Source organism: Arvicanthis niloticus, chromosome 3 (genome assembly GCF_011762505.2).
Source record: "Arvicanthis niloticus isolate mArvNil1 chromosome 3, mArvNil1.pat.X, whole genome shotgun sequence".
In the NCBI taxonomy this organism is placed as follows: Eukaryota; Metazoa; Chordata; class Mammalia; order Rodentia; family Muridae; genus Arvicanthis; species Arvicanthis niloticus.
In genome coordinates this window covers 96,933,434-96,958,965 of record NC_047660.1, presented here as the reverse complement: position 1 = coordinate 96,958,965, position 25,532 = coordinate 96,933,434, and the positions used below count along the sequence as shown (strand labels likewise).

The following is a 25,532-nucleotide window of genomic DNA, read 5'->3' as shown; positions in this document are numbered from 1 at the left end:
ATAAGGAGAGCTCTGTAGAAAACTGGCGAGAGTCAAGATATTTATAAGGAGAGCTCTGTAGAAGACTGGCTTCAGTTTTACTCCAAGGATGTTCTCTTGGAGTTCTCTTGGAGGCACTTGAGAAGGGTTTTCTAGTTGCAGAAACCAGGACAAGCTGGTTGGATCTATGGTGGTCTCTGGTGTTGCTTGCTTCTCACTCATCGCTCTGTCTTACCGTGGCCAGCAGACTGCTCTGGGAAACTACTTCTCCCTAACAGATATAGCCATAGCTGGCCATCCATGCAAGTGAGGCTCCCTGCTCTGCTGGCTAGTGTGGGCCTGGGGCACACATTAGAACAATGAAGGTCTTACCCCCGCGACCCCCAATAAAAACAGATACAGGCTGGAGAGATAGCTCAGTGGTTAAGAGCTCTGCTTTTCCAGAGGTCCTGAGTTCAAATCCCAGCAACCACATGGGTATCTGTAACGGGATCTGATGCCCTTTTCTGGTGGGTTTGAAGACAGCTTCAGTGAACTCATATAAAATAAATCTTTTTTTTTTTTTTTTAAGTAACTAGATAGTAGCACCTCCTAGTATGAGTACTGTAGGCTCTGCCCAGCAGCGCCTGTCATCCAGATCCCCAGAAGGCCTAGTTCACGTTCCACCCATCACCTACCCTCAACCTTTTCAAAAGCCCAGCCAACTAAGGACAGGGAATCAGCCTCCCACGCCCGTCACAGCACATTCCTGCCTCTAAACAGCAGCCTGAGGTTCAGTGTAGAAATCTGCTAACTGGTGGAGTTCTCCTAGTCACCCAATACTTCTCACCCCAGCGATCTTTCTTCCAGCATCTAATACCTTTGGGGCTTTCCAGATGCCTTAGCAGAAGAGCTGAATCTCTCTAGAACTGTGGGACAGGCGCCTGGAGATGGTTAGGGTGGCTACTCCTCACTGGGGGAGGAGAGCCAGACCCTTGGAGAACTAATCTCAGTGTAACCAATGTGGTGCTAGGGAAAGCACAAGGGCTGGGGAAAATACCCAAGGAAGGGAAGTTCGGGGCAGGGTCTGAAGGGTGAAGTGTGTTTTGAACCAGAAGAGGGCGTCAGATCCCATTACAAGTGTGTTCTGGACAGAGGGACTGTGGAAGCATAACTATAAAGAGGGACCAGGATAGAAAACTAGAAACCAGATCAGCCAGGGCCTTGCAGGCTGAATTGAGGGCATGGATTTTAGTTCCAATGGTGCAAGTTGCTGTAGGGTTTGAAGTGGAGTAGACAAACTTCACACACTCATTCTCTCCTCTACACACTGTTTTAATGGCAAAGCACTGGCAACCCCCCAGAGGAGCCAGAGTTGCAAATCAGGATATTTTTTCAGGGCTCCAGCAGGGGTCAGTTCAGCCAGGCAATTATCTGGCTTCTGGTAGAGGCATCTCAAAGACCTGGAGGTCCTGCTAATGGGAGAAGTGTCAGGAGGTTTGACAGCAGAAGCCATATTACCAATTAACTCTGTTTTTACCCTGGGATGCCCTCAGGTACTAGGGGATGCCTAGTGTCTTTTTTGTTCTCCCATACCTTATAGAAACAAACTCTTGCCTGTGGTCCCCACTTGCAGTTCTAAACAGTCTCTGGTATTGCTGTCACCCTAAAATCTATAATATCACTACAGAATTTTCTTGACTTCAGGAGGGCCACTGGAGTAGCCCTGTGGTTGTAAGGGTCAGTAATACACTGTCCCGGAAACTGAGTGTGTATCTATGCTGGGGCTTCTGTCTGCCCCTTTCTCTTCCTTCACAAGATGATCAAGGTCTGTATCCAATCTTCACGTAAGTCCTGGGCCAAACAGGATGGTGATACAAAGACTCCTCCGTGTCTGACTGGGGAAGGTCATGAATTTATAGCCAACTTTGGTGGAGGTAGACTGAGTTATGTCATCCTAGCATTGTGTGGTGCTATGTGACACTGTCCTCAAAGGCAGCATTGTACAGGAGACCTCAGTCCGCAGCTGCCTGCATCTTGACAATGTTTGTTTTCAATTGTGGCCCATCTGTGGTCCATGGCAGTCTTTCTCTGAAGGCCTAAGACACGGGTGCTACTAGATTTCCAAATGGGGTAAAGACAGTCAGCCCCATTGCCAACCTCACAGGACTATCTTGTTTTGGGTACTGGGGACCTGGAAGTAGTTCTATTCCCTGTTAAAAATCCCAGTGTCACTCTCCTGAACCATGTGTTCCTGCTCAGAGAAAATAGGGAGAGTGCCCAGCCAGCCAGCCTGCTGAGCTATAGCCATGTCTACGTTGTCTTTGCTACCTCTGGAGGGTGAAGCAGGGTTAAGATCACAGGATCAAATCTTGGCTCTGCCACATTGTGTGTAGCTTTTAATCAATAACCTAAGCCTGTTTGTACCTGGGCCACTTCATCCATAAAACTGGAGAGAAAGCATCTGCCACACTGGAGTATTAGGGGCTGTGATGGCTATTTTTTGGTTGTCAGCTTGACTACGTCTGTGATTAACTAAAATTTAAGTGGCTGGATACACCTGTGAAGGAATTTAAAAGTACTACAAGTGGGAAGACCCACCTTTAATCTGGACCTTTTGAGGTAGAAAGTTCCCCCTTAAACAGGGGCCATACCTTCTGGTGGCAGCTTAAATAAAGAACATGAGAGAAGGAAGGGCTTGCCCTTTGCGTGTTTTCCCTCCTCACTCATGCTGGCAAGCCCATTCTTCCCCTGGCATTATCCCAAAGCCTACTTCAGTGGGATTCCGGCATATACTGAAGACCAGCCGAGACACCCAGCCATCAGGAGACAGCCACTGTCGGACTAGTCAGACCATAACCTGTAAGCCACTTTAATCATCCAGTTTTTATACACCATAGATCCATGCTGTCAGGTCTGCTTCTCCAGAGAACCTTGACCAACCCAGAGACTCTCACTGAGAAGATGTGTGCAGAATGGCTGGAAGTGTCCCCACACCAGGAAAATGCAGAGCACAATCCACCATCTCCCCTGCGGCTGTCACGGCACGGGTCACATAAGTTTTCTGTGTTCCCACAGGCTCCCTAAGGCAGGGCTGACTTTCATCTGTATGCAACTCTGTTAAGTGAAATACTGTTAATAATTACTGCTGTTAATTTCTCTATGCCTCAGTTTCTTTCTCTGTAAAAGGAGGAGGTAATACTGTCCTGTGCATTGTGGCGTGAATACATACATGACATTTAGAATGTTGCCTGGCTCTTTCCCTGGCTACCATTAGCTGTTGTGCCTGTCATCATCACTCCTGCCATCTGAACTAGAATTGCCACATCAGCTCCATCACTAGTCTCTTCACTTGATGCATAAGCGGAGCGTCACCGAGGGGATGGGAACACTGCCTGGATGGCTGCTGAACCTGACTCCTACCTGCCACAAGACCTGAGTGTGTAGGTCACACAGCACTTCAGACAAACATGGTACGAGCACAGGGTTCTGCCTACCTACCTGCCATGAGCCTGCCTGTAAGACACCGGAGCCCCAAAGCTGGCCTTGAGGGGAGACCCACCACATTCTTTCTACTTCAGGAAGACAGCTGTCCCATTGTTCAATCAGTCTATGGCCCCAGTGAAGAATGAGCTGCTAGAAGCTACTGAAAATACACAGTATATCTGTAGGCATCTGCTCAGGCCCCCAGTGGCTGCCTGAGGGCACAGACAGTACAAGCCTATTTATGCTGTGGTTTCCCTACACATGAAGCTTATGATAAAGTTTAACCAATACATTAGAATAAGATATTAGTAACAGTAAAAATGGAACAATTAGGACATCCTGGAATAAAAGCATGTGGTTATCATCTTTTTCTCCCAAAATAGGCATTACTTGAACACAAGGACCATGATAATGGGCAGTGTTAATCAGATAACTAAGTGACCAGTAAAAGTGTAGGTGCTGAACATAGTAAAGACACGAGAGATAATTCACTTTCCAGGCAGCGTGGTGTTAAGACAGCATGACATTTCTTCAAGATTCTTCTAACCGCATGGTGGTGCATGCCTTCCACCCCAGCATTTGGGAGGCGGAGGCAGATAGATCTGTATAAATTTTGAGGCCAGCCTTCTGGTCTACTACATATACATATAATTGCTAAATTCTAAATCCTTTTTACATTGTTTGTACAAGAGTCGACTGCTGGTAATGTAAATGGCAGAAAGCAAAGCCTTGGGGACTCCTGTATAAAGGTTTCAGTTCAACTGAGGCAGTGTAGGCCTGACAGCAAACTCTTGGACCTCAGTTCAGGTGGACCTGACTACAAACTGACAGGTTAGTGTGTGGCTTTGAGTAAATGACTGGCAGTTTTAGCCTCTGGTCCTGCCTCTATTAAAGGAAAGCGGGTGATAATGTTCCCCTTTACTGGACACATGAGGATTGCAAAGACAACCCATGTACACTGATGCTAAGTTATGCCTGTATAATTCACCAGTCAAATGCAAATGAACCCACAGGGCCCCTTTTTCAAAGCTCCAGAGGGAGCTGGGTAATGTGACTGCAGACATGTGCTGTTCTGAGCACAGAGCCTCTAGGTGAGCTGCTGCTTCTAACCAGGGGCCCCAGTGGCTGGTGACACCAATCCCGCCTCATGCAGAGGATATACTTGCTTCAGAACCTCCTTCCAACTGGAGCCTAGCACTGGCTAGCCTGCTCTCGGCTATGAAGAAGGGAGGTAGCGAAAGCGTAAGCACCTCCCTTCCTCTCAGTATTCATTTTCACATCCAGCAGCAATTGAGTACAGTGCCTTCATTCTGCTTAAAAAAAAAAAATTCAAAAAAAGAAAAGAAAAACAGTTTTCAGTGGCATATGTCATCACTGAATTAATGCTGTTTGCCTTTTACTGGCTTGGCTCTCATCCCAGTAGAAGCAAATAAAAACGAGTACAATGTACTATAAATGCTACAGGCAGAGCGACATCAGATGGACCCAGCTGAAGTGCTTCCTGCCTCACGGAAGGACTCGGCTCCAGCCATAGGTCAGAAATGACTGAGACCAGAATAACCATAAGAGTCTGGGACAGAGAAAAGGGTTCCTTTCTTTTTCAGAGAGAGCCACGGAAGGAGGGTTTGCACACTCACCATATACAGCCTATTCTCATCAAGGGTGACTTCACTAACGTTGTTCTGGTTGTTCTGAGTGATGCCTAATTAAAAACCACCCATTGTGAATAGAGGAGGCTGCTCTTCCCCCTTCCTGTGTGTGTGTGTGTGTGTGTGTGTGTGTGTGTGTGTATGTGTGTGTGTAAGCACTAATATAAAATTTACCATGTTAAGCATTTCTATTATTTTTTTGTTGTTGTCATTTTTTTTCGAGACACGGTTTCTCTGTGTAGCCCTGGCTGTCCTGGAACTCACTCTGTAGACCAGGCTGGCCTCGAACTCAGAAATCTGCCTGCCTCTGCCTCCCAAGTGCTGGGATTAAAGGCGTGCACCACCACCGCCCAGCTATGTTAAGCATTTCTAAATGTGTGTGTGTGTGTGTGTAAGCACATAATATAAAATTTACTATGTTAAGAATTTCTAAATGTGTGTGTGTGTGTGTGTGTGTGTGTGTGTGTGTGTGTGTGTGTGAGTATGTGGTATATAAGTAGGATTAGTTAACTCTGTTGGGAAGCTCATCTCCCCACATTTTGATCTTACAAAAATAAAACGGTACTTACTAAATCACATCCTTCCATTCGCTCTCCCAGACTGCTCCACACAAGAACTGTCAGGTCTAGGGTCTTTCAGAGGAATCACACAGGATTTGTATTAGTGACTGGCTTATTTCACTTAGTGTAGTGTCCTCAAAGGCTGATCCAGGGCACACGTGTGTGTGTGTGTGTGTGTGTGTGTGTGTGTGTGTGTGTGTGTGTGTGTGTGAGTGTGAGTGTGTGTGTGTGTCAGAATTTCTCTTTGCCTCTCCTATTCCCTGACCACCTGCAGGGGTCCTTCCCAATGCTCAGTAATTCCTCAGTAATGCTGGATTTTGTTCTTTCATTTACTGATGGGTATTCCAGTTGCTTCTGTGTCTTGGCTACTTTGTGCACAACGTGGCTAGGAATATGTGCAGATGCTTCTTCCAACTGCTGCTGGGAGCTCTTCAGAACCCACACCCAGATGTGGGATTACTGAGTCCTTATGTTCATTCTATTTACAATATTTTTTAAGAAGCACCCCCACCTCACCCTGATTCCAGCCTCCTTTTTAGGGTTTGGTTTTTAACATTAAGAGAGTCTCTCTCTCTCTCTCTCTCTCTCTCTCTCTCTCTCTCTCTCTCTCTCTCTCACACACACACACACACACACACACACACACACACAAGGCCCTGGCTCTGTACTCTAATTGACATGTGTGAACCACACTAGAGTACCATTTGTCTCCAGTTGTACCCATGCCCAAAGTTCTCATTAGCAAAACTCCTGACTCCACAAATGCCTGCTTTTCGAGATTTCGACAATCAAAGATGATCTGTAACCTATGGTGGAGCTTGGAATGCTGAGGATGTTCAGTCACTCCCAATCTTATCCAGAATCTCCCGATATAGCCTGTCCTAACCCACCAGATTGCTACCATGGACACTTGAACCATCACGGGGTTTTTAGTCACATTATTTCTACAATAGCCAAGATGTAGAAGCAACTGGAATGTCCGCCAATGACTGCAGGAAGGACACCAGACCCACCATGTGGTCCTGAAATTAGCTGGAGGCAAAGCCACGTACAACCTTACACCAAGTACTCTGCCCCCCTCTCCCCCAATTTCATCCTCCTTTTTAGGGTTTGGTTTTTCACATTAAGAGTTACACACACTTTCCTACATGTAGTATGGGAGGAGAAAGTTTTGAGGGGCCAAATACTTTTTGAGAGGAGACTAAACCATGTTTGGCAGCCAGAACACTGCTTCAGCTAGCCAGAGCTGGTATTTACCATGGCACTAAGGAAAACAGCAAACAGGTACACAGGATATAGCTCACAAAAGGAAGCAGACCAATGTAGCCGGCCTTGGCTAAATATTACTCATCGCACCACAAGTATCACGTCATGTATGTTAAGTGAAATACACAATATTGGTCCTAACCTATGGAGAGCTTGGTGCTGTATTCCTGACTTCTTCTTCATCCTGGAGAACTGACTCTGAAACTATTTTTTTTTTAAATATTACATTTATTTTGTGTGTTTCTCTCTCTGTGTGTATACTGTATCTGTAAGTGTGAAAGCCAGAGGACAACTTGTAAGAGTTGGTTTTCTCCTTCCATCATGTGTCCTGGGGATGGAACTTAAGTTGTCAGTCTGGATGGCAGGTACCTTTAGTAGCTGAGCCATTTTACTGGCTTTGGCCTTTAAATCAACGACTTTCCTCCCCTCTCCCCAAGGAATCTTCCTTCAGAGGAAATGACATAGAGCCTGTCAGCTTTGGCGCTATTGATACTTAGGGTCAGATATCCTCTCGCCGTAGAGCTGTGTGCATGCTATTCCTGGGCAGCATCCCTGGCCTTTTTTTCAATAGACACCAGGAGTACCTGCTCCACGGCCCTGTGCATAAGGACAGAACACCTGATGGGGAACTTCTGCTCTAAATGGAAAACTGTCAGCTTTTGAAGAGTGCACGTGACAGACAATGTTTTTGCTCTATGGCTTCTCCAACTGCCCCACGCTTCTTACTCTGGGAACCAGTCCCAGAACACACAGGAGGCCCACCAGCACCATGCAGACCGCACCTTGTATCTCAGGCTAAGGAGGCCTGCCTTGGGCCTGGTCTCACCACATGCTGTGACTGGAAATGCTCCTTTAGTCTCCTAAACCTAGGTTTTCTCATGAACATGGTGGTAACTATGGCTGCAAAGCCCTCGAGGGAATACCTTAGGGTGAGGGGCTGTGGCCTTAGCACAGGGAGAGCTCCCAAGGTACAAATAGGAACCCAGGGTGTTCTTATTTTAAAAAGTAACTTTTTAAAGTTGGGGCTCTGAGAACTTGAAGTTTTTCACATGTTTTCAAAGGAGCGGGGTGTCTAGATCTCAGTGTCCCCCATTCTGGCTCAGCTCACAGCAGAGAAGAAATCCAGGAACTTCCTATGTCCCTTTTCAAAGCTCATGGGCCATGTAACACCAGGCCACAGGTGATATGTGTCTTGCTGTTTGTCATCTGCCACCCCTGACCCAGACCATCACCTCCAACACCCAGCTTAGGACAGACCTGGAGAGACAGTAATCGGTTCTAAGCAAGTTGTGATTTGAGAATATCATTTCTCTCACCTAAGGAGACATTAGGCAAGCCTTGCCCTAAATCATGAGCTTGCAGGTGACACGAACCCTGAAATGTTTCTGTCCACGCATGCTGTTCCCACATAGTACCCAGGAACTTCCTCAGATAGTTTCAAAGCTGCCTCTACATTGCAGGCTGTGGCTCCTAACGATGGGCCATTTCCATGAGCTTAATCAGAGGAGGCCTGGGCACTAACGGGTGCTAGGGAAAGATTTGGTGAAGAACACACGCAGAGACACAAAGAGAGAGTGAGACACACACACAGAGGAATGTATACACAGGAACACATACACACAAACACACACAGACAGACAGACACACACACGAATGCACATACAGGAACACACACACACACACACACACACACACACACACACACACACACGATCTCCAGAGCCCATGACCCCTGCCACTACAGTGCTCTATGACGGCAGCAGCCATTCCAGTGGCGGGTAAATGCTAAGTGCTCCCTCCCCCCCCCACCCCCCCACCCCCCACCCCCGGCCCAGGAACACATTTGGTTTGGCTTGTGCCAAAGGAAATTGCTTTTTAAGATTTATAGTCAGGAGTACTCTGCACAAAAACTAGGATTTCAGACTCGCAAGGAGTTTCCACTGGTAATGGTCTTAGTGGAGATGGCTAATATTGAGAAAAGGTAGGTTGTCTAGAGTTTGCTGTGGTCCTCTGCTCTTCTTGATGTCCTGCTCCCTCCCTCTCACTGAAATGCCCCATCTTATTTCTGCCTGTTTGAGTTTACCACTACTTCCACAGGATTTCTTTCCCTGCTCCCTAGGAGACATCACTAAAGGTGTCCTTAAGGCATGAACAGTGACACCACCATCATGGAAGGACTTTAAGCAAGCCTTTGGGGAATACTGGCTGATATGTAACAGACTTTTCTCACTTTTGGCATTGTTGATTCTTCAAAGACACCGAAGACTGACTCAGTGACTGCTTTTTTACTTCATGGGAAAAAAATATAACTGTGGAATAAACAAACATATACTCAAAGTCTCTAAGATCAATCACCAGTAACATTAACAACGATGGTTATTTCAGTTGACACAAAACAAAACCCGAGCTTCAAGAGCCAGATGGACAACATGGTGGGATGGATGGGAAGGAATGAGATCTTGAACCACACACCGACACACCGTTCGATGAGGCTCTGTGGTCTCCCCACCTCTAGCTACTCGATCCTTTCTTAAACAACAGGCACACACGTCATATGCTTGCATTTTATACCAGAGGCTGGAAAATGGCATATTGTGGACCAAATCAGGCAACTGCCTGTTTATAAACAGAACTGCCTAATACACAGCCACAACCCCACAACCGACACACCGTCGGTGGCTGCTTGGTGCTGTAAGGCTGTGTGGCCTGGGAAATCCATTTACTGCTCGATCTCTTCCAAAGGTCTATGACTCATGATTACAACACAGAACCACTTTCAAATTCAAAATCGTCATTTCAGAACTATCTTGGTGGCTTTAGGGAGAAGTGGCCCTTTCTGCTCTGACTACAGAGATCACAGGGCAGATGAATGCTCCTGGGTGGGGGTGGGGGTGGGGCTCAAGTATCCTAGGCTGGCCTGAAACTTCTGATTTTCTCCTCTCATCCTCTGAGTGCTGGGTTACGAGTCTGTGCCACCATGTCTGTATGGTATATGCTGTTCTGAGGATCAAAATGAGGGCTTTTGGCACAAAAAAGAAGTACCCTGTCAATTTAGCTACAGTATCAAACCCCTGTAGGTCGTTTTAACTCCGGGCACTTGGAGGTGCTCCTTAATGTTCATTCAGATTGCAAAATAGACCACCTGGTGCCACCCTCAAAGCTCCCATAGTTACTAGGCATTTGGCTGCAGGCACTCCCTCTTTCTCCACACTAATAAGACCCTCAGCTTTATCAGCTCGATCTTCTGCTTCAACCAAGAAGCACTTATCAACTGTATTCTGCAGATAAGCAGAAACTTGCTTGAAGGTCTAGTGAAGGGGTTCGGGGAGAGCTACCTAGTTGAGTAGCTTCTCCCACATATTATAAATGTATTCTGACCAGAGGGATGGAAGGTTGGGAATCCTAAACTCTACTCCCTTCTCCCTTCTCCTGGAGTCTGGGGTCCACCTCTATGCACAGGTAAGTGTTCTTGAGGAAAAGTTAATGGTTAATGTGAGGAAATGTCACTTCTCTTGCTGGTATCTATCCCTGGGTTTGCCATTTCAATTACAATCTCACCCTCAGCCTAGCTAACGCTCCCTTCACTACCTTGGCTTTCCCAGTGTCCGGACTCCATCCTTATTACTTCTATCTCTCTGTGGTCCAGTGCCACAGAGAGCTTCTCAAGCCATCCAAAGCCATCCCTTGTTTAGGATCTTTTCACTTGCCATTCCAGCAGCCTAGAATGTTCTTCCACGGGTCTGTGAGTGGCTAACTCCCCACACTGGTCTTGCTCAAATGCTACTCAATGCTTGCTCCATGCAGGTCATGCAGTTTTTGCTGGGATATCCTAAACCTTTCCCATGAACACGTACCCCTCAGAGAACAGAAGTCTCCATCAAAGGTCTCTTCCTAATGCCTCGTCTAGAGCCAGGGACACAGTGAGAAGCAACTCCTTATTTCGTTATCATATTTAAGTGCAAGAAATTCAACAGCTACACAGCAATTTCTCAGGAGGATGCCGAGCTCAGTAAGAACAGTGGCATCCAGAGCCCCACGTGTCCTTCATTCATACAGGGCTACTGGGCCTTTCCATCAAACCAACCCCCAGTTCACAACACCCATGGGAGACCCCTTCCTAGAAAAAAAATAGTTCATAGCAGCTTTAAGGGAAAGTAATTCAAAACATGAAAATGTATTCTAAGTTGTATCTTAACATACGAGATCTCAGCTTTAGATGAATTTTAATGTTTACAAGTGCAAAAGCAAATAAATATTTACCAGTTGCCTTTTTTTTTTTTTTTGCACTCATAACTCCACAACAGCTTAAATGAAAAAAACATTGTTGCTAAATGTCTTGCAGTCTGGCAACATGAAGGGTTTCTTATTAAGAGAAGCCCTCCTGACAGTAGCAGCCCCTCATGCCACAGCTCCATCACAAGCGTCATTAAGATCTGAGCATGTGACTGAGGCAAAACATGGACACTGGTGTCAACTACCTGAGGATCACAACGAGTGGGGGCCAAGCCAGCTACGCCTGCTTCCCCAACTAGAAATAGAGTGTTTCATGTAGCCACTCAGGGCTTAAGCTCAGCCAGCTTTCCAGCCTTGCCTGCTTCCCATGCTACAGCTGGGGTATTTCATGTAGCCACCCATAACTTGTCACAACTACCCTTATTGATGGGAAATGATCATGGACTACTAAGACCAGGACTCTCCAGTCTGGACATGTCACCTTTTCTCATTTAGGGTGGGTCTCCATCCTCCTCATAACTGTCACAACATCCTGACTCTATCTTCTATTATCTTTTATAATCAAACATCCCAGTTGGGCAGTTGCCTGGCTTGCCAAAATCATCTCAGCAACCTGCTCTCCAATGTCCCTGCTACCTAACTCTTTGGAATGTACTCTAGCCTGCTGCCGTCAGTCATCTTCCTGTCATCCCCTCTCTTCCAGAATGCAGGCAAGGAGCTTCCCTGGCAGATTATCCAGCCTAGTGCCGGCACAACAATGGCTACAGAGAAATAGATGGTTTGTATTTAATAAATGATTAAGGAATAAAAACATGTGTGTATGTGTGTGTGTGTTTGTGCATGTATGAGTGCACGCATGTGTTTGTGTATTACGAGAGTGTATGTGTGTGTGAGTATGTATGTGTGTGAGTATATGTGTGTGTGTGGAATTTCATATATGAGCATTGTATTTACATAATTTTTTTCTTTCTCTCCTTCCTCCCACTCTTCCCAACCCCCAATACTTTTCAAATATATTTTATTTAATTATTGTTCATATATGTATGTATATATGTATACATGTATAAGTATGTATGTATATACAAATACTGATAAAAAAGTGTTTGGTGTGTGCGTGTGTGTGCACTCAAGTTTGTGTATTATGTGTACATGTATGTGAGAACTGGAGGACAATTTTGGATGCTGTCCCTCAAGAGCTGTCCATCTTGGCTTTTTGAAACAGGGTCTTTTGCTAACACAAAACTCACAAAATAGGCTATCTGGCCACTGAGTCCCAGGAATCTGCTTTCCCCTTAGTGCAGTGGTTACAAGTGCATGAAACTATGCTTTGCTTAAAAAAAAAAAAACAAAAAAACAAAAAAAACATGGGTTTGGGGCTCAAACTTCATGCTTTTGAGGCAAGCAATTTACTTTCCTTTGGCTATTACCCTTGTCCCATCCACCCAGGAATAACCCAGGAATAAAATCAGAGTGAGCAAACTTAGAAGCAGTGCCCATCTTCTTCATTTAGATCTGTCTGAGGCTTTGGGTTTTTCTGAAGCAAAGACAGAAGGACAGGCAAGACTTATTCCAGTGAGAGAATGCACCCATCAGCATGACGCAGAAAGATGTGGTGGCTGCATGCACAGACACACCAGAGACAATCCCAAGGAATGGGGTTGTCCCCCAGTCCTCAAATGTGGACCAAGCCCGCTTACCTGGGTTAACAGTGATGAATTTGCTATCCTCAGAAAATCGGTCCCCTCGAGACATAGGCTTTTTAGATGGCATTTCAGGCCGCCTGGGGTCACTCCCTGAATAATGTTCCTCTGTGGCTGTTGGGGGCACTTGGGTGGCTGTGTCCACAAGGGGATCCAAGCCTGGGGCAACATGGCCTGGCTGGTCTGTTGCAGGGGCAGAGTGGTCCTGCCTGTGCCCAGGTATAGTCTGATGTCCTCCCTCCTCTGCGGTCCTGTGAGGGGAAGAGGGGGTGGGGGCAGGTGCAGTCTGGTTGCTCTCTGAGGCTGTGTGAGTAGCCTCACTCTTCTCCTTCTTCTCAGAGTCCTTCTCCTCTTCCTCATGCTCCCGCTCGCCATCCTCACTCTCACTTTTCTCCTCCTTCTCCCCCTCCTCTGCACCCTCGCTGTCCTTCGTAGGTGCCGAGTCGCCATCTGGCCCAGGGGAAGCTAAGGCCTCGGTGGTGGCAAGGACTGGCCTCCCTGCCTGTTTGCTGGCTGCAGCTGCGGTGGGAAGGCGTGTGGGCCACACGGTACTGGGGAAGGAGGAGATGCCACCACCACCGAAGCCCAGGCCTGCCAACAGGGTGCTGGTTACCACAGAGGCCACCGTAGCTTGGCTGCCACTGGAGGAAGGACCCATCCCAGTTGCCATGGAAACAAATGAGAAGGGGATGCCGGAGGATGTCCAGGTAGACGAGCCGGAGCTGATGGGAGCCATGTCGGCTGAAGAGGCAGGAGAGGCTGTTGGCTGAAAGGGTGTGGAGAAAGTGAGATGAAGAAAAAATGCAGAGTGTATCAGCAACCAAGATTCAACTGGAGGCCCTGTTCTGCAAAAACCCAGATTTTAGTCTCCCATATTATGGATTTTCATAAGCTACAGTGTGAAAGTTGAAAGTTGACCACGGCTGGTCCAGGATAACTGAGTCTAACTTCAGTGGCTTTAAAATTACAAAGAAAAATGTTCTTTTATGTGGCTCAGGGCTGGGCGACAAGGGGGAAACAGAAACACTGCAAGTAACAAGCAACAAGTAAGTCATTAAAGGTCCAGGTCAACCCACCATGGGGAGGCGGTGGCGAGAGGCCAGAGTCAGTGCTTCCAGTTTGCTGCTCTGCTGGTGACTGCCTAGCTCTGAGATGTGGAAAACCAGCAGATGGAGTCAGCGCCACTATCATATAGCAAGGCAGTCAACAGAGCCAGAGGGAAGGTAGCCAGCCCAGGTCAGCAGTGGTAGTGGCAGAAGCAGCAGGCACACTCTGGACATGGGATCTAAGATGTAGTTCCTGTCTCTGAAGCTTCTGGTTGAGTGCGGCCCAGCCGCAGAGACTTTGGTTGCATTAATCCACGACATAATTTCTGCCTCCGCAGACAGCAATGTTCAGGGCAACAGCAGGTCTTTACCTAGGTCTTTACCACCTCTGTGCTGAGGCTTGACATGCTACCCATTCTATAGGTGGAGAAACTGAGGCATGGAGGGGAAAGGGAGTTTGTTCAAAGCACATGACTGAGAAGCCTTGAGGCAGGACTGTGTGTGGGCAAACGCCAGCTCATCCTTTCCTGATGCTAAACAGGGGCATATCATATAAGGCATCTTCTACCCAAACCAGGAAGCATTCTGGGATAATAGCTTAAGTTCAGCCCTTACAGGTGTAGAGAACCCCAAATTATACCCCATCACTTATACAAGTATAAAACAATAGTTAGAACTATTGGAACTTCATCCAGTTTTACATGGACAACCTTGCAGTTTGAGGAGAGCCGTGAGTACTGAAAACCAACTCTCACATAAGATTAAGCACCAAACACAGAAAAGCCCTTCAACTGAGTTTTGAGCTGACTCCTTGTCTCGCTGTGTGATGATGGGTCCATTTCTTTAACTCACGGGGCCTCAGTTTCTATGCCTTCACCCTGAGCTGTTTGAAGATGCAAACAGAATAACTTGAAAGCTGGGATGTGCTTATTGAGTTTCATTTTGTTTACGATTATCCCCAGAACTGATAATTTATTATTAGTAGCTGTGGGTGACAACTTCTGGGTTGTACCATAAGGTGAGTGAAGGGCTCTGAATGGATTAACTCCTGTATCGTTTGATTCCAGGGATCATACATAATTACAGATCTGAAAGAGTTTTATTTTGACAAAATTATACATCAGAAGCCACCAATCTTGCTGCATGGTATAGCAAATTATACAGCAAAATGTATGCTTGTCTCTTCACAGCGCTATGTGAGCAGTTCGACAACATTATGCTGACACCTTGTGGTCAGAGCTTTGACTACACCCAAATTAACACCTGCGACAGAGACAGCGTGCCCAGCCATCTCCACTTACCACTCCTGTTTTCACAATCCTGGTCCCTTGGAAGATCCGGGTAGTGTTAGCTGAGAAATGAAGAAGTTATAGTGTAAACAACACACAATGCTTAGATGTGCTCCCAATAAGACCCTTCTATAGACACACAAATCGAAACTACACATAATTTTCATGTTACAAACCAATATTTCTTTGTACACTTTCCAACCATTTCAACATATGACCCTCCTCCGAGTCATGCAGACATATTCAGACAACTGGGATCTAGCCAACCATTCCTGCCAAGCAATTCATTTAAAATTTGTAATTATTACGGTTTTAATAGAGACAGAACTTCAGCAATAGTAAGATGCCCAGGATTCCAATTATTTTTGCATCTAATACCTGAACAACTACCTCGCACATTAAGATGCGTTTTCAAGTACTGTTGGGTTTCTGGGTTTTGCATATTTTTTATTTATATGGGATTGTGTCACCCTAGTGTTTTTCCTCTGTTTCCTCATTGGTCACCATTTCTCATCCTTTCAGTGATTCTAACATGTATCTTTAACTTATGACATTTTATCATTTTCTACATTTTTATTACACTTATATATATTCATTAGAAGGCTGGAAATGGGATATGTATGTGTTTGTGGGGGGGTGGACATTGTGGAGACCAGAAGACAACTTGGTGGAGTTGGTTCTCTCTGGAAATCACGTGGGTCCTGAGAACTGAGCTTGGCTCATCAGGTCTGGCTGTAAGCACCTTCACAAATGGAACCATCTTGCCAGCCCTATAGTTTACCTTAAATTAATCCTTTTACTGTTTCTGGCAACACCTCTATTGCTTTCCTCTATTGTGTACTGTCACGTGCTCTCTTCCTGCTTATATCTGATAGTCTCTATGATACCGTTTATATAGTCACATGATTTTACCTTCGCCACTGGTCACCCTGTCTGATATTCATGATTCTTGTAGCTCTGCTCTCCCATGAGGGTGTTCTTAAGCAGTGCCACTTTGGCATATATCAAGTTGTATAAACGGGCAAATAGCATGAAATTTACCATGTTAGCCATTTTTAGTGTCTGCACCAGTAATGTTCAGTGTGTTTGCTTTACTGTGCAGCTGACCTCTCCACTGGTCATCTCCAGAACTTCCTTATCTTGTAAAATGAAACTCTGGGTACAAACTCACCAATTCATTTCTTTTGACCTGATCCTTGGGAACCACCATGTGGTGGCGTTTTCTATTTTTGTGTGTGACTACTCTAGATACTACATATTAATGTGATTGTACATATTTGTATTTTTGTGACTGATATATTTCACTTAACATAATGTCCTTAATGTCACCCCTGAAATGCAGGCATGGACCAGAATTTCTTTCCTTTTTTTTTTTTTTTTTTTTTTTTTTCATGAGTACACTGCAGGTGTCTTCAAACACATACTAGAAGAGTGTATTGAATCACATTACAGACGGTTGTGAGCCACCATGTGGTTGGGTTGCTGGGAATTGAACTCAGGACCTCTGGTAGAGCAGTGCTCTTAACCACTGAGCCATCTCTCTAGCCCACTTACATTTTTTTTAAATGCTCAATAATTGTCTCTTGTGTGTCTCTATCACACTTGTTTAGCTAGTCATCTGTTATGGGACATTTGGCTCCTAAATAATGCTAACCATCATAGCTTACAAAAGAAACATATCAACCCTTTTTTTGTGGCTAATAAAATAGGGGCATTTTAAAAACTAAAAACCTGCTTCCTATACACACAGCATCAAAACACTGAAGAAAATGACAGCAAAGTAAAAAACACATCTTTCCTATGTTTACACACATTTTTGTTTGCCCTACAAGTTTAAAACAAACAAACAAACAAACAAACAAACAAACCAACCCAACCCAACCCAAACCCCAAGCCACTCTGACTGTGTTATTAACGTCAGAGAGCTGACTGCTCCTCTTCTTGGACACACGGTTTTTTGTTTTATCACACATGTCCTTGACTGGCCCCATGGACACCCAAGTTCACAATCCTTGGCCTAATGGTGCACTCGTTTTGTTTAAGTACAATGTGCACAGAGAGAAACTTGGAGACGGATCTGCAAGTCAAAACAACTGTTAGATTATGGGTCAAACAAAGCAGCTAGGGAAGTGAATCTAACCTGGGACAACATACAGGCCTCATACTGAGCTATTCACACAGATGTGCACATCTGCCTCTTTAATAAAAGACAAACAGTTCTCAGGAGCTCTGTTTTCTATGTTCTTTAAAGGGGCGCAAAGCCCAATAAACTCAGTAGCCATTCCATGAGTCTGCTGGCTTTTTATTTGTCTCGAACAGTCTCTACCTAGGTAGCCATGGTGCTGCTGACGGGGCTACACAGGCCTTTCAGACTATGAGCCCTTTACTGAAGATCAAGGGACCCAAGCAGATGCTGCCAAAGGGGAGCTAGCACATCTGCACTTTGCCTGAGCTTCTGGTGATGGCCCATTTTCTTTCAGGAAGTGTAAGGACTAGTCATGGCTGCATTCTCTGGGCCTGTGACTTTCTCTGACATCTGATTCCTTTCTGCTATCAGACTGCCTTAGGTCTTAGTGATTTCAGGAACCACTGATGTTGATCACTCCTCAGGAATCACAAGGCCTTTCACTTGGGGCTTTCATAAAATGAACACATGTATCACCATTTGCTTAAGATGGGACAAGTATATAGGAATATAACTGATTCCACTCTGATGTCTTTTAGTTCTTTAAGACTATCCTCAGGAAGGATCTGCCTAATGAGTTTTATGTTCAGAGAGGAGGTTCTGGAAGACTTGTCCCATGTCTGACTGCTAAGCACTGTGCAGTGCCAGAACCCTGCATGCTCATCAGGCCTTTTCTCAAGGTTGAAGACCTGGTGCAGGGAGTGATGCATACTCTACAGTGTCCCCTGCTGTCCAGAATAAGAACACAAACTCTGTTCAGTAGCTAAGAGATTTATCTCAAGCTACTTTCACTCTGAACATATTTTCCCCATTTGTAAAACCAAACCAAACTAAACCAACAATCCCTGTTCCCAACCACAAAACAAACAAGCAAACAAACAAAACCCCAAAGAAACCCTACTTGGTAGGCTGTCACCTGTGATGCTGGGGTTGGGGTGAAGCAGCTGAGGTGGATACCCTCTGTAGTGACAGCCATGCTATGAATGTCTCCTGCTATTAGAACTATTAATAATGTGTCATGGCAGCTAAGTATATTTATTGGTATCTTAGTTTTTACTCCAATTTTTTTAATTTATTTACTTATTGTGTATATCTGTCTCAGCACATGCATGCCATGAATACGCCACCCTGTGAGGTCAGAGGTCAACTTTCTGGAGTCAGTTTTCTCCTTCCACCATGTGGATCCTGAGGGCATGAGATTGGGCATGCTGAGCAGGTGTCTTTACCTGCAGAGCTGCCTCCCCAGACTAATGCTTTAGTATATTATACAGATCATAAATATTGTTATAGTCACTATATATAGTCCTCCATGTGGGTTCCCAGGCTCCCAGATCTAATGTATACTTATTTCTAAAAACAATTACTATGGGGAAAACTTCCCTGGAATTCTTGAAGATCCTGTTTTCTTTATGGAAACCTGAGTCTGGATAGGGGGTGAGTTTTACACCTTGCTCTCTCTGGTTCCTAAGCAGGAGGAGCCAGCTGGATAGGGAAGGGCAGTCGGCGGACACTGCTGAAGGTCCAGGTTGGCACAGGGCTTGCGTAGGTGTTTCGGGAAAACATTTTGCCTGTGTGGGGAGGTGTGACCAGAGGATCTGTTTCTTCATCAACACAAGGAGACAAAGGCAGAATGCGCAAGGTGTCACCTCCTGCTCATCTCTGAGCAGAGACAGTGGAGAACATCTGGGGACACCAGCCATTTTCAACAAGCCACTGTGAGCAGACACTTAAAATGCTCCCTGGTTTGAATTTCTAGCTGACGGGGCCTTTTTAGAATTGCATTATATTATAAGCCTTTAATTTTTCAGTCTACGCAGAAGCCAGGCTGTCCAGGGCTATTAATCAAGGGAGGTAGCTGTACAACTCTCAGGCTCCTGGTCCAGGCCAGGGGAGGCCTAATCATGATTTATGGGTCTGAAGTTCCCAGGCCACAGCAAGTTCCCTGACTGATCTACCTTCTCATTCCCTTTGCCACACAGAGCCTGCCACGGCTCAAGGTTCTTGCTCAACACACACAACAATACATTCTAGCTGTATGTGGACACAGATTTATTTATGAGAAAATGCAACTATGGTAAATTTCAGTTAATTTTAAAGAGATGGATGAATTCGTTAACAAAGGATTTGTAAGTGCCACATGTAAATGCCAGTTCCTTGGAAGAAAGAACTCTCGGCTGGAGAACTTCCTCTCTGGATTCACTGTTTGCTGCTGCCTCTTCCGAGCAAACCACACAGGGGTTGAAACGTTATGACCACTGAAATATTACAGGTTTATAATATAATGCAATTCTAAAACTGGAGCATTTGGATGTCACGATTCCTGGATTATGAATGTTCAACTGGTAAAGTCTAGGCCAATACTTCACAGCAACATACGAGGTGTTGTTGGTTCACAGTCCTGTGATTTTTGCTTATTATTTAATGTGTGTTGTCTCATATTACTGTACAATGCCCCCCCCACCCCCCATGGATTGGGCCTGTAAATGCCACCAGTTTTTGGAGTGGTGAACAGCACAGCAGATGATGAGCAGCTGGGACTCGTACCCAGCACCTTTCGGCAGAGACCAGCTCCAACCTGGCATTCTTCAGCACTGAGTGTGCTTGCCAGTCATCAGGGCTATCTTACGAGGATTCACATTCCCAGGCCCCACTGCCAAGATTTGGAGGCAGTTGGCTTGAGAGGGCCTTACGAGTGTGCAGAGGTCTTGGGCTTCCAGATGCTGCTGATTCAAACTGTCCCACATGCTTTATAGAGTTTGTAATTGTATCCATACCCCTGGCAGCTTCCAGGGGGGAAAGCCCAGGTGTTTAATTAGATCCACAACTCAAAAGTTAAGAATCAGCTGAGTGTGGTCACATATGCCCAGTGATACTCTATTATAAAAAGACACAGGAAACAAAAATGGAGTAACAGTGGCCCAGTAAACAGGCTTTCACTTTATAGACAGTAAAGCGGAGGCCCTGACGAAGTAAGCAGCTTGAACAGCCAGTATCTCTGTGTGGAGCCCAAGGCCCTGACCTTTAGTTTCATGATGGATTTGGTGTCTGTTATGAAACTGGAACACAGTTGACTGCTGATTTCTGTAAATAACACTAGAACCAGGATTAGGTTGTGGTATGTAAAACAGACCATACCTTATCATTACTTTTATAGGCCGTAAACTCACGCCTGTATATGCTAAGAACATACCAATCCCCAATGTATCTATTTAAAGTTCTGGTATCTGGAGCCAGAGATGGCTCAGCTGTCAAAAGCACTTGCTGCTCTTGTATAGAAGCTAGCATTGTTTTCTACATGGCACTGTACGACTGTCTGTAACTCTAGTTCCAGGGTATCTCCTGCCCTCCTCTGGCCTCCATGGGTACTACATATATGTGGTGCATGAACACACATGAAGATGCAACACTCACACCCATAACACAAGTTAATAAAATAAATTTTCAATATTTCATCCATGAAATCTTTGGGAAGGACTTTGCTTTTTAAACAAAGAAGCACCCCATTAAAACGCGACAAAGCTGACTTTTATTTGCTTCAACCCCAGTTTGGCCTCAGATTCCCCCTACAAGTCCCCTGTCAGCACAGAACATAGATTTCCACACTGGGAACCATGAAGACCCTGTATACACAGACTTCTCTGTGTGCCTTGCAGACTGGAAGGACAAATTTTATGTCTTGGGCTCTAGTTCTTAAAAGGCAGTGAAGATCAGTCATGCCAGACGTCTAAGAGGCTATGGCAGGACTTTGGGGAGATCCCACTATCTGACATATTCTTTTCAAATAGGAGGCACAGCTGGAAAATATCAATAAAACAAAACAGCAAAATAGCCCTGCTTTTCCTCTCCTTTTCTGGCATCTGAAACCTCCAACCCCAGAGACAGACCTTAATGACCAGAGCTCACTGAATATGGTTTACACCCTATATGGACCAAGTTCTTTTACTTCTGGCCTAAGGAACCGGGAGCCTGAGGCACATCCGGGGCATGGAGCGGATAAGCAGACTTACCTTGAAAGAGCATTGTCTGGCTGAAGTCACTACGCATGTCATTCCGACACACAGCCTGTACGCGGAACAGGTAAAGGCTATCAGGTGAGACATGGCTAATGGTGGCTTTCTGTGGGGAAAGAAAGAGAGACACTGAGCTGGTTTTGAAAGCTCACAGACGTGGTGTGGCTGAGCACAAACCTGGGCATTCTGGGAGTTACAACTGCAGGCTTTCTCTCTAGAGAAGGACTGCTTAGAACCTGTTTTCAACACTGAAGAAATACCAGCACCACTCCACAACTTGGGAAATGTCTTCAGCCACCCTGTTATCAAGGCCTGGACTTCTGTCATAATCACTGTGCCTTAGAAACTGTAATTATTATCCACAACAGCCTTCACCGCTATTAAATAAAAGATCACCAGAGCCATGTCCACTTTAAAAAAATCAACAAGAAATTCTCTGCCTGTACAGTTTTTCTTCTTATTGTTGTCTTAAGGCCTCCTTATAAAAAATAAAAATCAATAGAGTTATAAGATATAACATTGTCATACTACTTTCTAGCTGTGGGAGTGTGCAACATTTGCTCACGTCTCCAGCTTCTGCTACTTTCAGATGTGCTGTGTGGACAGGAATAGCTATGTAATACAGGCCATGCAAACTCTGCTCAGAGGAACACTGAACCTAGCAGTTGCGGGGGTCAGCAAGCCAGAGCCTGCATGCTAGATCTGGCAGGCCATCAGCTAGTAGAAATAAAGTTTTACTGGCACATAGGCAAAACAATTGTTGTTGCTGTTGTTGTTGCTGGTGGTGGTGGTAGTGGTGGTGGTGTGTGTACTCTGTATACTTTCACCCAATCACTGACAAGGTTAAGAAAGCCCAAAATACTCACTGGCTAGCCTTTTCTATATTAATACTTGTTAACTATTATCAGACACCACTGCACATCTGGGTCACCATTCCTTGATGCATGCTTCACCTCAACAGGCTTTAACACGGAGGGAAAAGAACATACCTAGAGAACAGACACTATTGCTTCTGGAGAAACAAGCAGAGAATACCTCTGGTCTCCAGCGGTTCTGGGTCTCCTTGCAGACATGTGTAACCTGGGCCAGTCTGAACTGAACTACCAAGAGGGGTTTCTGTGTACAGCTACCATAATCCTCTATACTGGTATTGGCATGGGACTATGGCAACATTGGTTGCTATAACTGGGAACAGCTCCCTCGTGGGAACAGGTAGTTAAGGTCATGTCACTGAGCTATAGGCTTTATGAATTTCTTAGGAAAAAACAGTGAATACCACCCACGGGGCTGTGATGACAGCGAGGACTGAGAGACACAGGCTAGAAAGCACCTTGTGGTCACCAAAAGTTAGAGATGAGCGTTGTCCTGAGTCAGCGTTCCTGACGTGTGGCAGAAATAAGAAATGAATTTTGTGTGCCTCAAAAGGAAAAGAAAGCCCCTGGAAACTCTTAGGAAATGGGATGTGCTGTCAAAGCATGCCCTTCTGCACATCTCTTTCTCAGAGTCCAATTTACTCCTTGTTCCCTAAACCTCTGCCCCATCCTCTATTCAGACTAAAATCTTCACTTAATCTCTGAGGGAACTTTGGAGAATTCACTCCATGCCGGTGTCTCTTTATCTCTGCATATTTAATTATTTTCCACTTAGAACAGGAAACAGAGGAAGCGCCTTGATGGTTTCTGCTGATTACTGTAAGCTCGACTTCAGGGAGAGACTCCTGATGGACTTCCACGGAGAAGAGAGAGTTCAAACACACAGCAACCTTGGGTGCCTTTCAATGCAGCCTTCTCTCGGTTCACGGAGGCCTCTGCTCCCTAATGTGACCCAGATAACAATGTCTAGTGGGGGAATTGAAAATATAAATGGAAATGAAGTAAAAGAATCTTCATCTAAAGGAATATGAAAAGTATTATTCTATAACTGATTGAATGGGCCCTGAGGACTTTCTATTGGGAGGAAAAAGAAAAAGTGGTAAGTCATTAAGAGGCGCACTCCAAGCCGAGGCATTTTTCATGTGCATATACAATTACAGGCTTCATTATTCTGGGGCCTCCTTTGATTAACAATAAAGCAGCAAGGCTTTCAAACCCAAATGTGTCACTTGCAGTTTCTGTGCAAAGTCTTAAAGCCTAGTGCTTGTGGGAGGTTTACAATAAGGGCAGAAGAGAGCTTCTACACGGGGATACTCAAAGGACTGGGTTGGGGGTCTGATGATAGATACTTATGTAAATTTTAAATAGAGATGTTGACCTGGGGTCTGTGTGGTCAAATTGAGGGCAGATATGTCATGGCATCTACAACACGGGAGTCTAGCAGGCAATGTGTACTGACGTGTGAGACAAAAAGGGGTGGTGGGGGCTGTGGACAACATCAGGCAATGGTAGGAAAGATGATGAGGTAGTGTAAGTGTGAGAGGTAACACATACAGGGTTCCCTAACTGCATGACCTGCAGTGCTCTTACATAACATGTAATACTATAACAACCTTATCTGAAGAAAGGGGCTTGTTTGGAGTGAATGAAAAGCACCCAAGGTAAATGAGAAAAATCTGTGTGTGTGTGTGTGTGTGTGTGAGAGAGAGAGAGAGAGAGAGAGAGAGAGAGAGAGAGAGAGAGAGAGAGAGAGAGAGAGAGAGGAATGTGTGTATGAATGAGTGAGCACAAGTGTGTATATGCTACATCACCTGTGTGGAAATAAGAGGACTATATCAGATGTGGTCCTTGCTTCCACCTTGCTTGAGACACAATCTTGTTGTCCAGGTTAGCTGGCCTGCCCGCTTCTCAGGATCTTTTTCTCACAGCCTCCTGCCTCCCTATAGGAGGAGATATGCTCCCTAGTTGCTGCACGAGGAATATGCCCCTAGACTCACCCAAGGAGGCCTTACCAAGTCCTTGTCACTGTCTTTTGTAAATGTCTTCTCCTTCTCATCCTCATTCTTGGTCCAGCTATAGGAGATCATGTAATTCATGATGGGCGGGTGGTAAATGGTTTCCGGTTGGCTCCAGGACACCTGCAGTGCTGTCTGGTTCAGAGGCTGCACCTTCATGTGGATGGGCGGAGAGCTGCAAACTGAAGACACAGGTAAGGTTAAAGGGCATCAGCACTACCTGCCACTAACGTGTGCCCTTTGACCTCAGGAAATGGTTCTACGGTAAGCATCCACCCCTGGCCATTCAAGGCTTATTAGCGCTCTTCCATACCAGTTTTTCTTCCTCTCTTCATTTATCCATCCACTTAGTGTGCACATGTGCACACGTGCATGTGCATACGTGCATGCATCCACAAGTGGTGCAGTGTGGAGGAGGATAGTAACGTTGTGTGTTATTTCTCAGGAGCTACCCACTGGCCTGGAACTTGCCAAGGACAGGTTGTCCACTCAGTGCTGAGGTCACGTGCTCTCAGCTTTCATTTTACACCTGGCCTTTTTTTTTTTTTTTTTTTTTTTTTTAAATATGGGTTCTGAAGATCAAACCCAGGTCCTTGGGATTGCAAGGCAAGAACTTTGCTAACTGAGCCATCTTCCCAATTCCCTATTTTCTGAAACATAGTCTTGCTATTCAGTTCAGGCTAGCCCTAAATTTATGATACTACTACCTTAATCCCCTGGATCTTGGGATTGCAGTCCTGTGCCACCATGCTTAGCCCTGCCCCTCCCCCTGCATTTTAGCTAAGTAGACACTGTCACTTCAGCCCTAACTACTCTGACCTGCAACTTTTCAGAACAAGAGCATTCCCGCATCTAACCTCAATGCCATTATACTACCTAAGAAATCACATGCTGACTCAATAGGGTTCTCATATAATATCCATATATATCCATATCAAATCTTTCCCCTTGTTTTAAAGACGACTTTCCGCTGCTACACCTGATCCTGTACTGATGACACTCTCTCTTCTGACTTTTCCTCAGGGCAGACTCTTTGAAGAAGCCAGGACATTTGACTGGAGGACCGGACGACTAGCTAAATTTGCAGATGAAATTTTATTGCAGGCAGATTAAAGTATAAATGCAATGTACTCTTCCAGCAATTTTAAAGCAAAGGTACCCACAGGAAGAATGGCTTCCTCTGAACTGGTAGTAAGTACCCTGACTGGGGAGTAAGGGAAGGTCAGGCTAATCTGTCTTTCCATCCCTGTAGCTCAGAAGCTT

The 25,532-nt window shown here is 45.4% G+C and overlaps 1 protein-coding gene across 2 annotated transcripts in view; it reads right to left on the bottom strand.

The window, feature by feature from the left end:
* Positions 1-25,532, bottom strand: part of Ptprg (protein tyrosine phosphatase receptor type G) — a 670,147-nt gene that overhangs the window by 70,622 nt on the left and 573,993 nt on the right. For both annotated transcript variants that reach the window (XM_034497422.3, XM_034497423.2), the window contains exons 9-12: positions 24,267-24,451; positions 21,380-21,488; positions 15,200-15,249; positions 12,850-13,618 (exon numbers count right to left, since the gene is read on the bottom strand). In XM_034497422.3, the coding sequence (XP_034353313.1) occupies positions 12,850-13,618; positions 15,200-15,249; positions 21,380-21,488; positions 24,267-24,451 (1,113 nt within the window). The remainder of the gene's footprint in view (positions 1-12,849; positions 13,619-15,199; positions 15,250-21,379; positions 21,489-24,266; positions 24,452-25,532) is intronic.